At 56.1% G+C, this 15,320-nt stretch overlaps 1 protein-coding gene across 1 annotated transcript; it reads left to right on the plus strand.

The window, feature by feature from the left end:
• Nucleotides 1–171: 171 nt before the first annotated feature.
• DCST1 (DC-STAMP domain containing 1) lies at nt 172–15,013 on the plus strand. The gene is made up of 14 exons (XM_081305526.1): nt 172–235; nt 4,735–4,863; nt 5,159–5,298; nt 5,891–6,107; nt 6,204–6,347; nt 6,991–7,112; nt 7,480–7,637; nt 9,632–9,731; nt 9,839–9,934; nt 10,064–10,190; nt 10,654–10,770; nt 11,754–11,896; nt 12,015–12,128; nt 14,732–15,013. The coding sequence occupies exons 1-14, from the start codon at nt 187–189 to the stop codon at nt 14,981–14,983; spliced, it is 1,908 nt and encodes a 635-aa protein (XP_081161652.1). The 5' UTR covers nt 172–186; the 3' UTR covers nt 14,984–15,013.
• The last annotated feature ends 307 nt before the right edge of the window (nt 15,014–15,320 follow it).

The raw sequence follows: 15,320 nt of genomic DNA on the forward strand, positions 1-15,320 counted from the left end.
TCCTGTGGCGCCTGCCCGGCCAGTTTCCGGTCACTGCTTTCCTGCTGGGAGCAGGCACTGGGGGACTCCTGGCCATAGGTGAGGGTGGAGGCAGAAGGTCAGGGGGCGGACAGGACTGGACGGACCTGTCGGCTGACCTTGGACTTGACCCATGCCCTAGGCCTCTTCCAGCTCCTGGTGAACCCCATGGACATCTACGAGGAACAGAAGATGGTGGCCATCTACGGCTTGGTGGGTCAGTGCCGACCACGGGCCAGGGGCGCTTGCAGCCGCCCAGTCTCGGTTGCTGGGAAGGAATCAGAGCTTGGTTCCTCGGTGGCGTCAGCCTCCTCTTGGCCTCCAGGGGGAGGCCCCGAGGGAAGAGGCCCAACCTAAGACGGCACCGTCCTGTCCTGGGCCTTAGCCAGTCCCCACAGCGGGAGGGACTCCCGACTGCCCACGTGCAATAGTGCAAACCCCATCTCCCTCCTCACCCCCCTCTCTTCTGAGCTCCTGGCCTTTCCTTCTCCTCCTGAGAAGGAAGATGGTCCACTCGTTCATTCAGCATCGCTGAGCGTCTGCGGGGCTGAGCCGCGGGCAGGCCGACAGGCGCCCACTGATTCCAGTGGAGAGAGTGACAATCAGGGCACTCCTGGGGGCGGGGGGTCGAGCTTGTGGCAGAGCATCAGCCTAAGGTGAGCGAAGCCCTGGGTTCAGTCCTAGGACGGCAAACAGGAGAAGAGGAAAGAAATCAAAAGAAAGAAAGAGAGCATTTCTCTTTTTTTTAACATTTATTTGTTTATGTATCTTTAGCTTTAGGCGGACACACTATTTTGTTTTTACGCGGTGCTGAGGATGAGAAACCCAGTGCCTCGCGCGTGCTAGGCGAGCGCCTACCATGAGCCCCAGTCCCAGCCCCAAGAGAGCATTTCTGATGGTGACAAATGGCATGAAGATGTGAGCTGGGGAATGTGATAGAAAGGGGCTGAAGGGTGGTTAGGGAAGGCAAGTCAGAGACGGTGACCCCTGACACACAGTGGTGCTAGGATAGAGGGAGGTAGAGGGTCACACGCGCCAGGCAGCTCTCTGGCCCCAGCCACACCCCTAGCCCTGAAATGACATCGGAATGCCGGACTGCAAGAACCGAAAACCCACCTAAAAGTGGTCTAACCATAGAGGAAGTTTATTATCGCACTTAACGAAGAGGTTCAAGGTACAGTGGTTTTGGAGCGTGCATAATTAAACAGCTCAGCAACCCCATCAAAGAGCCAGGTTCCTGGGCTGGGGATGTGGCTCAGGGGTCGAATGCTAGCCTAGCATGCATCGAGGCCTGGGTTCAATCCCCAGTACCACAGACAGCAACAGAAACAGACCCGGGGTCCTTCTCTCTTTTTTCTGTTGATCTTAATCCATCCATCACTCCACTTCAGGTGACAAAATGGCTGCAGCAACTCCAGGCATCACATTGCCATATGAAAGACCAGAAAAGAGAGGAAGGAGTTTCTCTTTCTTACATCCCTTTTATGGAAGTAGGAAAATTTCCCTTTAATCTCCCTGGCAGGCTTTCTCTCACATCTCTTTGAGCAGTACAAGGCACACCCTTTCCTGAACCTGTCCTATGCGAGAGGAATGGAGTTAGCAGGGCCACCAATTTATTGAAAGAATAAACTAGAATCTTTGGTCAGAAGGCCAAGACCAAGACCACAGAACAAATCAGTACATTGTGTGTGTGTGTGTGTGTGTGTGTGTGTGTGTGTGTGTGTTACCAGGGATTGAACCCAGGGGCCCTCAACCACTGAACCACATCCCCAGCCCTTTTTATTTTTTATTTTGAGACAGCGACTCACTAAGCTGTTTATGGCCTCTCTAAGTTGCTGAGGCTGGCCTCCAATTTTCCATCCTCCCATCTCAGCCTTCCAAGTCCCTAGGATGACAGGCATGCGCCCCTGCACTGGACAAAACCCACTTTTCCGCTGACCACCGTGTCCACACATGTTCTAATCACCTTTCCCACAGACCCTTAGCTTTCCAGGTAGTTTCTTGGGGAAGACCCAGTCCTGCTCCAACATTCATGCTTTATTTTTAGGGATGAAGCAGTCCAGGATTTCAAGGTCACGCCCATTCTCCAGGGTCCCCCCTCCCACTCCCCCCCCCCTGCTCAGCCTGGCCCCCGCTGCGGGTGGGGGGCTGCGGTGAGGAGGGGCTGGGCCGCTCTTTCACTTTTTTCTCCACTTCCTTCCCTTGCTGGTTCTTCTGATGTCAGAAAGGGGATTAGAAGAATCAGAGGAAAGGGGACAAAGTCTGAAGTCACCAGGGCTGATACAATTCCTCCACCAGGGCCCTCGAGTGGCAGGCAGCCCCGGCTTCTCAGGGCCCATTTATGGTCTCCTTGGAGGCTCTGTGTGTAGCTGAGCGGCCCAGTTTCCGGCAGAGGGCGGTTCTATCTGGATAAGCTCCAAGGAAGCCCCTTCGCCCTCTTCCTTGGGGGTCCCCCCCAGGCTGCCTCCTGCTCTCAGGGCCGCATGGGTGGCTCCAGGCTGCCGTCTTCCCACGTGTGTTGGAGGCGATGCTCACCCGCTTGCCTGCCGAATGAGACAGCGGGCACCGTGTCTGCCCTCTCCCTGCCCTGGGTTCTCCACTGAGGCCCACGTGACACCCCTTCTATCCATAGATGATTCCTGCCTATGCCAACCACTCTACTCTTTGAGAAAACTCACATTTCTGGTCTTTTTATATAAATTAGCTGGTGGGGGAAGGAAAGACTCATCTTGCTCTTTATTTTGGTACTAGGGATTGAACCTAGGGCTGATTAACCACTGAGCCACATCCCCAGCCCTGTTTTTTACACATTTATTTTTATTTGTTTATTTCTATGTGGTGCTGGGGATCGAACCCAGTGCCTCACGCGTGCTAGGCTGCTAGGCGAGCGCTCTGCCCCTGAGCCACAACACCGCCCCCTCCAGCCCTTTTTTATATTTAATTTAGAGACAGGCTCTTTCTGTGTTGCTTAGGGCCTCGCTAAATTGCTGAGGCTGGCTTTGAACTTGTGATCCTCCTGCCTCAGCCTCCCAGCCCCTGGCATTAGGTGGGCGTCACGGTGCCCTGCCTTGGTTTTTCTCTTTTGATAAACCTAAAAAAGATACCAAAAAGCTCCGTGGGGCTTTTTTTGTTGAAACACAGGGCAACTATTTGTCAACTATTGTCCTCAGCTGGCGTCTCTGGCCGCAAGACCAGGAGCACAGGACAAGTCCCTTTCAATGTCCCGTAATACCATGATTGGTTGAGACAGGTCCAGACTTACCCCCCAGGGGCCAGGGCAGGACCAGGCCGCTGCCCTTGAACAAAACCCAAGCTGTGTTAGCAAGAGAGAAGGCAGGAAAAGTGCAGGGTGGCACCCGCCAGGCTTCGCCACAAACCTGTATGACTAGGTGGGGCTGGCGCTGGGGAAGAGGGGAGGGGCGCTGCCGCCGGCCGGGGCAGCCAGGGCACCTGAGAGGAGCCATGGCAGCCAGGTGGGTGGACATGGCGGGCGACGGCCAAGGAGCATGAGATCACTTCCAAAGGTGGGCAGGGGCCCGAGTGCCAGGATCTAGGGGCCTTCCCTGTCCAAGAGTCTGGACTTTACCCACCAGCAGGGAAGAAAATCACAGATGATTCCAGGCTGGGACGGTTAGGATCCGATTTATGCTTTAAAAAAAAAAAAAAAAAAAAAAAAACAGGATCATTCTAGAACAGCTTTGTGAAAATTGAAGGGTAAAGCAGCAAGAGGGGAAGAGGAAGACCCGTTAGCAGGGACCTAGTCAGCCAGGGACTGGGGCGGGTGCTCAGAGGTAGAGCACTTGGTCCGGGAAGTTCCAGGTCCTGGGTTTGATCCCTGGCGCCACCACAACAAGGAAGTTTCTGGTCCCTGTGAGACGTCTTGGGGACCCTGAGAGGACAGTGGAGATGGAACAAGGACGTCTAAGGGCTCGGGCTTTGCTTTGACCACCACTGAGCACACCCTGCCGAGGACATAGGAACCTTCTAGGCTCCTTGACCAGCCTAAGCTGGGCCTGGGGCCTGGAATGTCATCTGGGCCTCGGACAACACTGACTCATCTCCAGGCCCAGCTGACACGTCCTCTCCTTTGTCCACCCCCGGCCCCACCCCTCCCTGCAGAAGCGTCCCGCCCTCCTTGGCTCCTGGCTCAGAGCCTGGGAGTCATTTGTTGACTTGAGGTCTCCTCCCTGGGTCATGAGCTTCGGCAGCTCACTGTCTCCCTGAGACCACAGTGAGATGCAGGGGACACTGCTGAAACCCACCAGGACGGGTAAGGCACGGGAAGGAGGGCTCCCGGAGGGCAGAGACCGAGTGCTGTAGGTGTCAAGGGGAGCCCTGCCCTCTCTCCATCACTGAGCACAAGGGCCTTTTCCAGAATTTTCCTCTGGTCTTCTCTGCTCTTTCGTCACTTAGAGTAAGTGTGACTCCAGTGTTTCCCTCCCTGACACACACAGGCACGCCCATACACACGCCCGTCAGTCAGCGACCATGACGCTTCTGTCTCTAGCCCCCTCTCCCTGCCCTTCCGGAGACGGGCACTCTGTAAATGGCTGTTGAATGAACGAGTGGCCCAGAAGGGCCATCCGAGCCAGTAGGGACCAGGGCAGGATGGTGGCCGGTTCAGAAGGGAGTTGGGACAGGTAGGGGCTCTGGTAAACGTGGCGGGCGAGGCGGCTTCCTCACCCTGCCTCAACATCTCCTGGGCTCTCCTGACAGGCCTGGGAGCCATAGGCTGGGGGACGTCCCCTCACATCCGCTGTGCCAGCCTCCTGCTAGTGCCCAAGATGCTGGGCAAAGAGGGCAGGCTGTTCATCCTAGGATACGCCTTGGCTGCTATCTACGCAGGTAAGGGGTGTTGCTGAGCGCCAGTTAGTGACACTGGGGGGAACATCCAATGGGGACCGGGCCTGGCGACAGAGAAAAGACAGGGGGTGGTTCTAATCTGAGCTGTGGCAGCTCACAGGGTGCCCCTAACCCCCCGCCCCCCCACCTCCCTAGTTTACCAGGAGAAAGAGTCAAGGCTTCTTGGCCCGTCACTGCACAGTGCTAGGAGGGGCTGCTCCACGCAGAGGAGCTAGGGATGCGTTTGAGAAAGTGCTGGCCCCACAGGGAAGTGACCGACGGGGGCCTCTTCCTCCAGGGCCGGTGGCCAATCTGCAGCACAACCTCAACGAAGTGATAGCATCTCTGGGCTGCACCGTGGAGCATCAGATCAAGAATGCCCGCGCGGCTTGGCGCGTCTCCACAGCCCCCCTGCGAGCAGTGTTCAAAGACCTACTGGTCAGGACTCAAAATAAAAAAAATGAAAGGGCTGGGGATGTAGCTCAGTGACAAGCACCCCGGGTTCAGTCCCAGCCTCATACCCACGCACATAAGGAAAATGCCCCGTCCTGGGGCACCGAGTTCCAGGAAACCCCTGCCCCTGGTTAGGACATGCCCCACATGTCTTTCCAAATACCTGAGTGGGCCGAGCTCCGAGTCGATGAACCAGAATGTTGGGAATGGCGCTTGGCCTCTGAAGAGCGGGCTTTGAAGTGCTGAAGAGATGGGATGTTGGGGAGATGGGACCCCAGGGACTGGGGAGTTGGGGATTCAGATGGCATGATGATCTGAGAGGTCAGTGCTGAGGGGTGAAGTCCAAGGACCAGTAAGGATGTGGAATGGGAAGCCTGAGAGGGACTGGAGGCCTGGGAGGTCAGTGGGCAGCTGGGGAGAGGGGAGGCCTCCCCGGCACCATGAGCCATGGGCCGCTGGGAGGAGAGGCCGAGCCACGGGCCAGCTCTCTATAGGCCCGAGTATGACCTGGTGAGGAAAGGTTGGGGAGCAGAAGCCCCGGACCCCACGCCTCCTGCTTTCCTCCCTCCAACCCCAGAGCAGCAGAGCATCGTTGAAAGCAGAAACGAAGAACATTTCCACCTCCTTTGAGGACCTGGATGCCCAGGTGAACAGTGAGGCTGGCTTCGTTCCTGAGGATGCCTCGGACTCGGAAGAAACAGCCCAAGGTGCCCAGGCCCGCGGGGCCCCACGCTCCAGACTCCACCTCTCCACCCAGAAGATGTATGAGCTCAAGACCAAGCTGCGCTGCTCCTGTGAGGGAGCCCCGGGGAGCACGAGGAGGGGCAGCCACAGCGCTGAGGGCCAGGTCAGGGCGTGGGGACCTCAGACACCGCCACCCCTTCCTGCAGATGTGGTGAACCAGGCCATACTCAGCTGCCGCCGCTGGTTTGACCAAAAGCATAAGGAGTGCATGCGGCGAATCTCAGTCCCGCTCTTCAACCACTTGCTCTGCCTGCCCATGAAGTTCAAGTTCTTCTGTGACATTGCCAAGGGTCAGCACGTGAGAGCAGGGTGGGGAGCCGAGTCCTAGGGGACCTCCGTAGGGGTGAGGCAGGAAAGCCATCATGTGGAGAGGGACCCACCCAGCTCTGTGACCCCCGCTTTGCCTCTTCATCTGAAGGATCCGCGTAAGAGTGCTCATTGTTTTTGTACCAGGTGCTTAACCCCTGAGCCACATCCCCAGCCCTTTATCGTATTTTATTTAGAGACAGAGTCTCTCTGAGCTGCTTCGGGCTCAGTTGCTGAGGCTGGCTTTGAATTTGCCATCCTCCTGCCTCAGCCTCTCAGGCTGCTGGGATTACAGGTGTGCACCACTTGGCTTTTTTAGGGGTTTTGAGGATGTAAGGATATAATGCACCTGGAGCAGGTAATAGAGGTGGTACGGAGGGGAATCCTCATCAGTATCTGGCAAGGTTAGGAACAGGTGAAAATGGGAGTGGGGGATCAGACCTTGTTTCTGGAAGGAAAAATCCAAAGGTGGGGAGGAGGAAATCAGCGTGGTACAACGTCACGGACAGAGAGACCGAAAAATCTAAAAATCAGGCTGAAGAGGCTCACAGGAGGGCAGGCAGGCCAGCCAGGCCCAGGCCTGCAGGGCTCAAGAAGAGACACTGACCTGGTCCCACCGTCTGTCAGTGATGGAGGTTTGGTGTCGCAGTCGCATCCCAGTGGAAGGCAACTTTGGGCAGACCTACGACTCCCTCAACCAATCCATTCATGGTCTGGATGAGGAGTTTTCAGCCAATATTGACATCAAGGTAGGAGACGGGGATGTGGGTGGATGTGTGGGGGCGAACAGGGAGAAGGGGGTCAGCGTTAGAGAGGAAAGACAGAGAGGCCCAAGGAAGAGGTGCCTGGGGTGAGAGGGGAACAGGAGGGAGGGACGATGGCATGTGTGGGGCCATCACACAGAGACCGTGGTGGGCATGGACCTGGCTTGGAGAGGAAATGGTCAGCCAGGTAGAGACGGTGTGGGCTAATACAAGTGCAGAGGAGCAAGACTGTCATAGAGCAAGGTGAGCAGATAAAGGGACAAGTCCTGAAGGTCCCCGAGGCTCCTGGGCATGCATGGAAGAGGCTGGCGTGGCCGGGCTGCAGGAGGCTGCTCTGCACGTGTCCCCGCAGGAGGAGAGGCAGGCCGCGGTGCTGGGCGTCAACGTGAGCTGGCAGCACGTGAGCACGGAGGTGCGGGACTACGTGCAACAGCAAGAAGCCCGGCTGGAGTGGGCCCTGGGGCTGCTGCACGTGCTGATGTCCTGCGCCTTCCTGCTGGTCCTCCACTCGTGAGCCGCCCTTTCCTCCGACGGGCGGGAGCCCCATGCTGAGGGAGGCTGTCAAGAGGGAAGGACAGAGCCCACCATCCCCGGCTCTGAGCCCCAGTGCCATTTGCCTCTGGTTTTGCCTTTTGTATGATCCCGGGTTGTTGTTTACAGAAAGTCAAAGGACGGGTGGCATTTTTGCAGGAAGAAGCATTACCCAGGTTCCCACCATCTTAAAAGGGCAACGGCCTTCATTTATCTACCTCCTTCCAGCCTTTATCCCAATACTGACTTTTTTCTTTAACATTTAGCTCTGACTTTTGATTTTTCTCTTGCCCTTCATATTCCCTTGGCTCTGACTTTGTGCCATTTTTATCGTCCAATTTTGCTTTCATTCTCTCCTGCCTGCTGCGTTGGCAGCCACTGTCCCTCCATCTAGAACAAAGTCCTCCACCCCACCCAGCCTGGCGTCCAGCGGGGCTGCCCTGGGCCTCTCTGCTCCGGTTTCCCTGCCGACTTCTGGACCCTCTATTTCCTGTCTCCACCCCCAAATGCCTGAGATGGGCAGAGGCTAGGCAAGGGCAGCCATGGGGGCCCTTGCTCTCTGTCCCTGTTCACGAGGCTCAAGGGACAGAAAAGTGAATGGTTCCATGTGTACCCAGGGCCTGGGAGAGGACAAAGGTGAATGAGCCATATTCCTGCCCTCCAGATACTCCTGGTCTAGTTCTGTGGTGAAAGCCCAGAAGGCCGAGATGGCTCTGAGGGCCGGACCAGGAACTGGCTATTAGGACAAGTGTAAGACCTGAGGAGGTGCCTCTGGAAGGGCCAAAACTGGGTTCCAAAAGGCAGCCTGTGAGGGGCCACGGTCAAGGATAGGAAGGGAGATGTCTTGAACAGGTTCTTGGTTATCTGCAGGGTGTAGAGGGCAGAGACAGGGGTGGAGGACTGGGACAAAGTAGGCATGACCAGAAGGGTGTGGAAAGCCCTGCAGGAGGGCCCTGATCTGGGGGTGGTTGCAAGATGGCAGCCTGGGAGCCTGGAAGCCAGCCTGAGTGAGAAGTGAGGGAGCCGGCCTGGGGGTGGAGTTGGCAGGGCAGGAAGTTGGCCTTCAATGGAAGGAGGAAGGACAAGTGCACAGCAGTTCTCAGAGCTAGCTTGGGGAGGGAAGGAAGGAGGCACAAGTCAAAAGCCATTTCCAGGCCTTCTACCTGGGTGAGGTCATGCACCAAAGGGACAGGAAGCCCCAGCAGGGTAACAGTAGGTCTCTCCACAAGGGGGCGCTCCTACTCTGCCTTTGCATTCATAGTATTTCTAACAGGCAAAGATGGGATTTTTACAGGGTCCCAGAACCAATAGCATTGGAATTTATGTTTCACACTTCACTGAGTTTATTCAATGTACTTTCACAGTTTAGAATACATTCCCAACAATTAACATTTTTCCCTTAGGGAACTGAAGCATTGTGTGGGATTGGGGGAGACACATAAAGGATGGCTACACATGCCCCCAAGCCCACACCACTGTGGAACTGGGGGGGGGGGGAGCCAGGCAAGGGCGAGAGTGCATGAATGAGCCAGGGAAAAGGAAAGTGGTAGCTTTGGATGAGTTTTGCTTGAGGTAGGAGACGTGCCGTGGGCAAAGCCGAGAGGCAGGGACTTGGGGAGAGAACGTGGGAGTCACAGTGTGCGATTCCCGCTACCTAGAGGAGTGTCTCTGTGCCTCTGCCTCGCATGATATTCATCCTGCCAGAGGCCCGCAGCCCCTACCTCACATGTGCACACCCACCTCTGTCCAAGTCTCCCCTCCCCTCCTCAAGCCACTGTGGCTCAGCAGTCACAAGGGTGGACAGCTGGAAGGCAGGGCCAGAGCCTCTTCCCTAGTCATGACCACCGCTTAGCACAGAGCCCAGAACCTACGGGTGCTCAGTGAACCCTGGTTGGTGGGCGGCTCAGTGTCTGGTCAGGTGGGTGAGGAACCCTGGAGCGGAAGATGGCACATCCCGAGCCACCCGTCTACAGGTGCTTCTCCTACATGGACAGCTATAACGGGGACATTCGCTTTGACAACATCTACATCAGCACCTACTTCTGTCAGATCGACGAGCGCAGGAGGAAGCTGGTGAGCCGTAAGCCCTGCCTTGCTGTGTGTCCCGGGGGGCTTCAGCTCCAGGAGGGCAGAGGGCGGAGGGCAAAGGCCCCAGGGATCCTCTGTCGGCTGTTTTCCAGGGTAAACAGACTCTGCTGCCCCTCTGCAAGGCCGAGGAGAAAACTGTCGTCTTCCCCTTCAAGCCCACCATCCAGGCCCAAGAAATGAAGAACCTGGTGAGGACAGCGAGGGCGCAGGACTGGGGCACAGCCACAGGGTGCTGAGGGTGGGGAGCAAAGGGCACCCGAGGGTGCTCCCTGCCAGGGAAGGTGGTAGCCCAGCCCTACCCTGGGCTCCTTGCGCAGGGGAAGGAGCTCCTGGGCACGCTGCCCATTGTGCTGCTGCTGCTGCTGCTGTGCGGGCTGGACTGGGCGCTCTACTCGGTCTTTGACACCATCCGCCAGCACTCCTTCCAGCAGTACTCCTTCCGCAGTGAGCCTGCCCCCCCCCCCGCCCCTCTGCAGAGTCTCTGGGGAACTCCCACCCACCCACTCACCTCCTCCTGCTTCTTTTGCTCTGCTTCCTGTGGCTCCTTGTCCTCCCAAGGTCAAATCTCAGCCCTGCAAACTGACCACTGTCACCATGGGCCTCAGCCAACCCTGTACACTTACAATAGGAAGGAGTTAAGATTCCCTGAAGTCCTAAACCAGGCAAGGCCGAGCATGCCTGCAATCCCAGAGACTCAGGAGGCTGATGCAGGAGGCTCCCAAGTTAGAGGCCAGGCTGGGCAACTTCAAATAAAAAGGGCTAAGGATGTGGCTCAGTGGGAGGGCACTCCTGGGTTCCACCAAACAAAACTTCTAGTATGGACTCCTCCCCCACCTCCAGTCCCGGCCTGTCCACCTCTCTACCCACTTAACACCCACTCTTTCCTGACCCCCTCATCTGGCCTCAGGCAGTCATAAACTGGAGGTGAAGGTAGGGGGAGACTCCATGCTTGCCCGGCTTCTTCGGAAAACCATTGGGGCCCTGAACACCTCCTCAGATACAGTTGTGGAATCAAACAACCTGCGTGAGTGGTGCTGGAAGTTTGGATCAGACGAATGGGGGGGGGGGACGTTGCTGAAAGCTGGGTTCCTGTGCCCAATGGCAATAATGAGGATATGATTTTGAGAAAAAGGAAAAAGAAGGTTTATTGCTTTGTTAGCAAATGAGAAACACAGGGGACTCCTGTCCCAAAAGCTGTGATTCTGCCCGTCAGCAGGAACAGGGAGCTTTTTAAAGAGGCGACTCCAAGGCTACATTCCACGTGTTCTCCACGGAGGGTAACTCACTGGCTAATTTGGGAGATAGTTATTTCTGAGATCTTCTGTTACCATCCCCAAAGTCTGGATGACTTCGTCCCTATGGTGGGTGTGTACTCGGGACAGATAACTCTGCCAAGGATGGGGAACAAAGGTAATCCTGTTTCCCCTGAGATTAGGGAGGGGAGGGATTAGGGAGGAGCAGGGAGAGAGGAGGAGAAAGAAATGTCCATTTTAAAAATAGGTTGCAGTGGCAGAGCAGCAAGGGCTGTATTCAGCATAAAGTGGACACTGTTACTGGGTCAAAAGATCCAAGGTAAAGAGCTGAGGGACTGCGCTGGGGACGGAGCTCAGTTGGTAGAGAGCCTGCCTTGCATGCATAAGGCCCTGGGTTCGATCCCCAGCACCAAAAAAAGAGAGTTGAGGGACTGACTGGGCCTGGGGTGGAGAGATGGGGCTGGCATGCTTGAGCTAGAGGAATCGGCACATCCTCAAGGACAGCTTGGTCAGAAAAGTCCAGTCCGGGGTCTAGTGTCTTGGGGCCACAGGACCCAGCCCTCTACAGCGGTGCTGTCCAACAGAAGTTTCTGCCGTGATGTGGATTTTCAGGATGGGTGTCACGTTAAGCAAACAGCCCGATGGTCTAGTAGCTTCCATGTTGAGCAGGGGAATCCAGTCCTGCCCTGTGCCTCCCACAGGGCTAGGGAGTCAACCAGGCCCTGACCTGCTGACAGGCCTCCCCCCTTCCTAGCCTGCCTGCCCCAGCCCGTGTGCATGGACGCCAGGGCCTACTGGAGGGCCTCACTGCCCATTGTCCTGCTGGTGTGTCTCTGCCTAGCCCAGGCTTTCGGCTACCGGCTCCGGAGGGTCATTGCAGCCTTCTACTTCCCCAAGGTATGACCCTCCCCAGACCTTTCCAGGCCCACACGCACACGCACACACACACAGCTCCCTACAACGCCATTTCCCCCTCCACACTGCTACCATCGTTGATCTCCTCTCCCTCCCCCAGCGAGAGAAGAAGCGGGTCCTGTTCCTCTACAATGATCTATTGAGGAAGAGAGCAGCTTTCACCAAACTGAGGAGGGCTCTCATCATAAGGCGCGCTCAACAGCAGAGGGGTCCAGTAAGTCCAACCATGTGCGCCCCGCGGCTGTGCCTGGCACGGAGGACTGTGGGACAAGGGCCATCCCCCTTCAGTCCACTAAGCTCCCACCAGAGGCCCTAGGCCTATAGGAACTGAGTATCATGATTCATGCTAGTTCCTGGGTCAGAGCAGTGTCCATCCCCAGACCCAGGACTAGCCCAGTGTGAGATGGTCAGTGGGCCATCTGGAAGCAGGAAGAGAGCGGATCAGAATCTGGGTGCAGTGGTGTATACCCCTAATCCCAGTTCCTCAGGAGGCTGAGGCAGGATTGTACGATTGAGGCCAGCCTGGGCAATTCAGCAAGACCTTGACTCAAAATTAAAAAAACAAAAATATAAAAGGGCTGGGGATGAGGCTTAGTGGTAGAGCACCCTGGGTTCAGTCCCCAGCACTGAAAAGAAAAGACCTGATGCAGCCTGGCACAAGGAAAGCAAGAGGGATTCATCAGAAAGAGGGGACCAAGGCACAGCACTGGTTCTGCTGAGGGGACTTCAACTAGTTCAGTGTAGTTCAGAGGAGGGGAAGGGGGGGGTCAGGAAGGCCTCCGACAGGCACGTGTGGTGTATGGGCACAGCGCCGAGTCTGGAGTCTGGAGAACCAGGTTCTAGTGGACGTGTTCTTGTTAAGGAGCCCTAAGCTGGGCACGGGGGTGCGTGCTGTCAACCCAACACTCCAGGAGGCTGAGGCCCAAGGATCACAAGTTTGAGACCTGTCTTGACAAACTCAGCAAGACCCTCAGCAACTTAGTGAGAACCTGTCAAAAACTAAAATGGGCCAGGACTTGGCTCAGAGGTAAAAAAACTCCTGGGTTCAATCCCTAGTACTGAGGGAAAAAGTTGTATGACCTTGGCCAAGGTCCTCATTAGGCCTCATTTTCTTGCTCTGAAGAACGGGGAAGCCCTCTCACTAGAGATCAAAGTGGCCGGCAGATACCAAAAGGTCTGGATTTGAACCCTAGCTCTTCCCAGTACTAGTATCACAACCGTGTGATCTGGAGCACCTTGTTTAACTGCTGTGCCTTGGTTTTTCCCTTCAGTGAAATGTGGTTAACGACTCCATCTGGTTTTGTTTTATTTTTTTGGTACCAGGGATTGAACCCAGAGTGTTTAACCATGGAGCCACATCCCCAGCCCTTTTTATATTCCGTTTAGTTGCTTAGGGCCTCACTAAGTTGCTGAGGCTGGCTTTGAACTCATGATCCTCCTGCCTCAGCCTCCTAAATACAGGTATGCACCACCACGCCTGGCTTTCATCTGGTTGTTGTAAGGGTTACATGACATGGTTCTGGATGAGTGTTTGCTGTCATTGTCTACCTCTGGTCAAATGAACAACTCTCCAAGCATCAATTTTCTCACCTGAAACAGAAATGATGGTGATAACAATATCTGCCATACATGGTTTGTGTGTGTGTGTGTGTGTGTGTGTGTGTGTGTGTGTGTACCATGCTGGGAACGGAAGGGGTCTCACAAGAGGCATCCTCTGTCTCTGAGCCATACTCCCAGCCTATAAAGTTGCTTTTTGAATTGAGTTAATTTACTCCAGTCTTTCAGCGCAGGGCCCAGCATTATAAACAGAACAACGAATGGCAGCCACACTGGTTTAGTCAACCCTCACAAAGTTCATAGAGATGAGAAAGCTCATAAGCTTTTTCCTCCAGTGCCCAAACCTCCCTGTCCCCCGTGACACACAATAGAGACCAAATGAATGTCTGATGGAAAAATGACCACCCTGGGATTCCATGTCCTTGTCCTGAAGTAAACTGGAAAGTAACTCAGTGGTGAAGCACTTGTGTAGCCTGCACAGGCTCTGGGTTCCATCCCCAGCAACACACACACACACACACACACACACACACACATAGTGTAAGGGACATGCATTCTAAACTAAGTGCAAAGACCCAGACCTCAAGGGAGTGCCCAGTGCCATGGGCTGGGCTAAGGAGAAGGCGGACAGAAGAGGCAGTCTTCAGGGAGGTAGGACAGAGGCTACACAGGGACAGATTATGGAAGCCTCTGAAGGCCAAACCCAGGAGAACTCCTGTAGTCCTGGCAGGCAAAGAGGTACCTGACAAAATGGCCTGTAGAGGAAACCTTGCAATTGTGGGGGAAAGGGTGTGTGGGGGTGGGGAACCTAAAGATAACAAGGCTTGTCCTTTGGAATCAGGGGACCTGGATGGGGCCAGGTTTGATTTACTGTCCTCATGCCTTTAGAAGAGTCACTTCATCTTTCCAGAGAGTCACCTTTCTCACCTGTAAAGTGGGGATAATAATAGTCAGTCCAGTCTGTCTGCCCTACCCACTTCTCAGTCTCACCGAGGGAACAAAATGAGATGATTCACAAATGCAAATGACAGTTGTTCTGACATATCCCTACGGTGGCCCTGGAGATCGCAGCCTGCCCGCGCTCCATTCTGAAGTCGGCACCTACTGCCATAGGGCCTTCTTTGCCCAACCCAGTCCCCTCCAACACGTGGGCACCGTTAGTCCTCGGGACCTCAGACAGGCCTGTCCAGAGCCCCTGGCCATCCCTTTTTTCTTCCTCTCACTTCCCGACTGGCACTAACCACCGCCATCTCCTAACAGCGCCACCACCTGGTGGACACCCTGCACCACCGCTGCCCGCTCCTACGCCGCTGGCTGCGCCGGCGATGCGTAGTGTGCCAGGCGCCCGAGACACCCGAGTCCTACGTGTGCCCAACGCCAGAATGCGAAGCCGTGTACTGCCAGTCGTGCTGGAACGACATGAAGAAGCTGTGCCCGGTCTGCACACCCCGCGAGGAGCTCTCCTCCTCTGCTTACAGCGACAGCAACGATGACCTTAAGTACGCCGAGTGAGAGGCGTACCTCTGGCTTCCGCCCACCTTCCCGTTTAATAAAACATTTGCTGGCTCCTGCCGCCCGCGCTTCGCTGGGGTCTGGGATCGGGATGCTGGACGCTGCCTCGTAGGCAGTCGGGAGAGCTACCCTCTTGACCCCCACGGGGCCGGGCCACGGACCTGAGGCGAGGGTCCTAAGGAGGTGCCGGGCGCCGGCCGGAGCGCGGGAGGGCAGCGCGGACCAGACCCGGCTCCCGGCACAGCTGCGGCTCAGCTGAGCGGCGGGGGCGGAGCCGTCGCCGGGGGCGGGGCCCGGCTGCTGTGGGACCCCGCGAGACGGGGGCGGGGCCTCGCGG

This window comes from Spermophilus citellus (genome assembly GCF_964194105.1).
Source record: "Spermophilus citellus genome assembly, chromosome: 9".
Classification (NCBI taxonomy): Eukaryota; Metazoa; Chordata; class Mammalia; order Rodentia; family Sciuridae; genus Spermophilus; species Spermophilus citellus.

Bases quoted from the DNA above. Each gene is read 5' to 3' on its own strand.
- DCST1 (XM_081305526.1), top strand. From the start codon at position 187: ATGGACATCTACGAGGAACAGAAGATGGTGGCCATCTACGGCTTGGTG. The intron at 236-4,734 runs GTCAGTGCCGAC...CTCTCCTGACAG, and splicing joins GGCCATCTACGGCTTGGTGG to GCCTGGGAGCCATAGGCTGG. The intron at 9,732-9,838 runs GTGAGCCGTAAG...GCTGTTTTCCAG, and splicing joins ACGAGCGCAGGAGGAAGCTG to GGTAAACAGACTCTGCTGCC.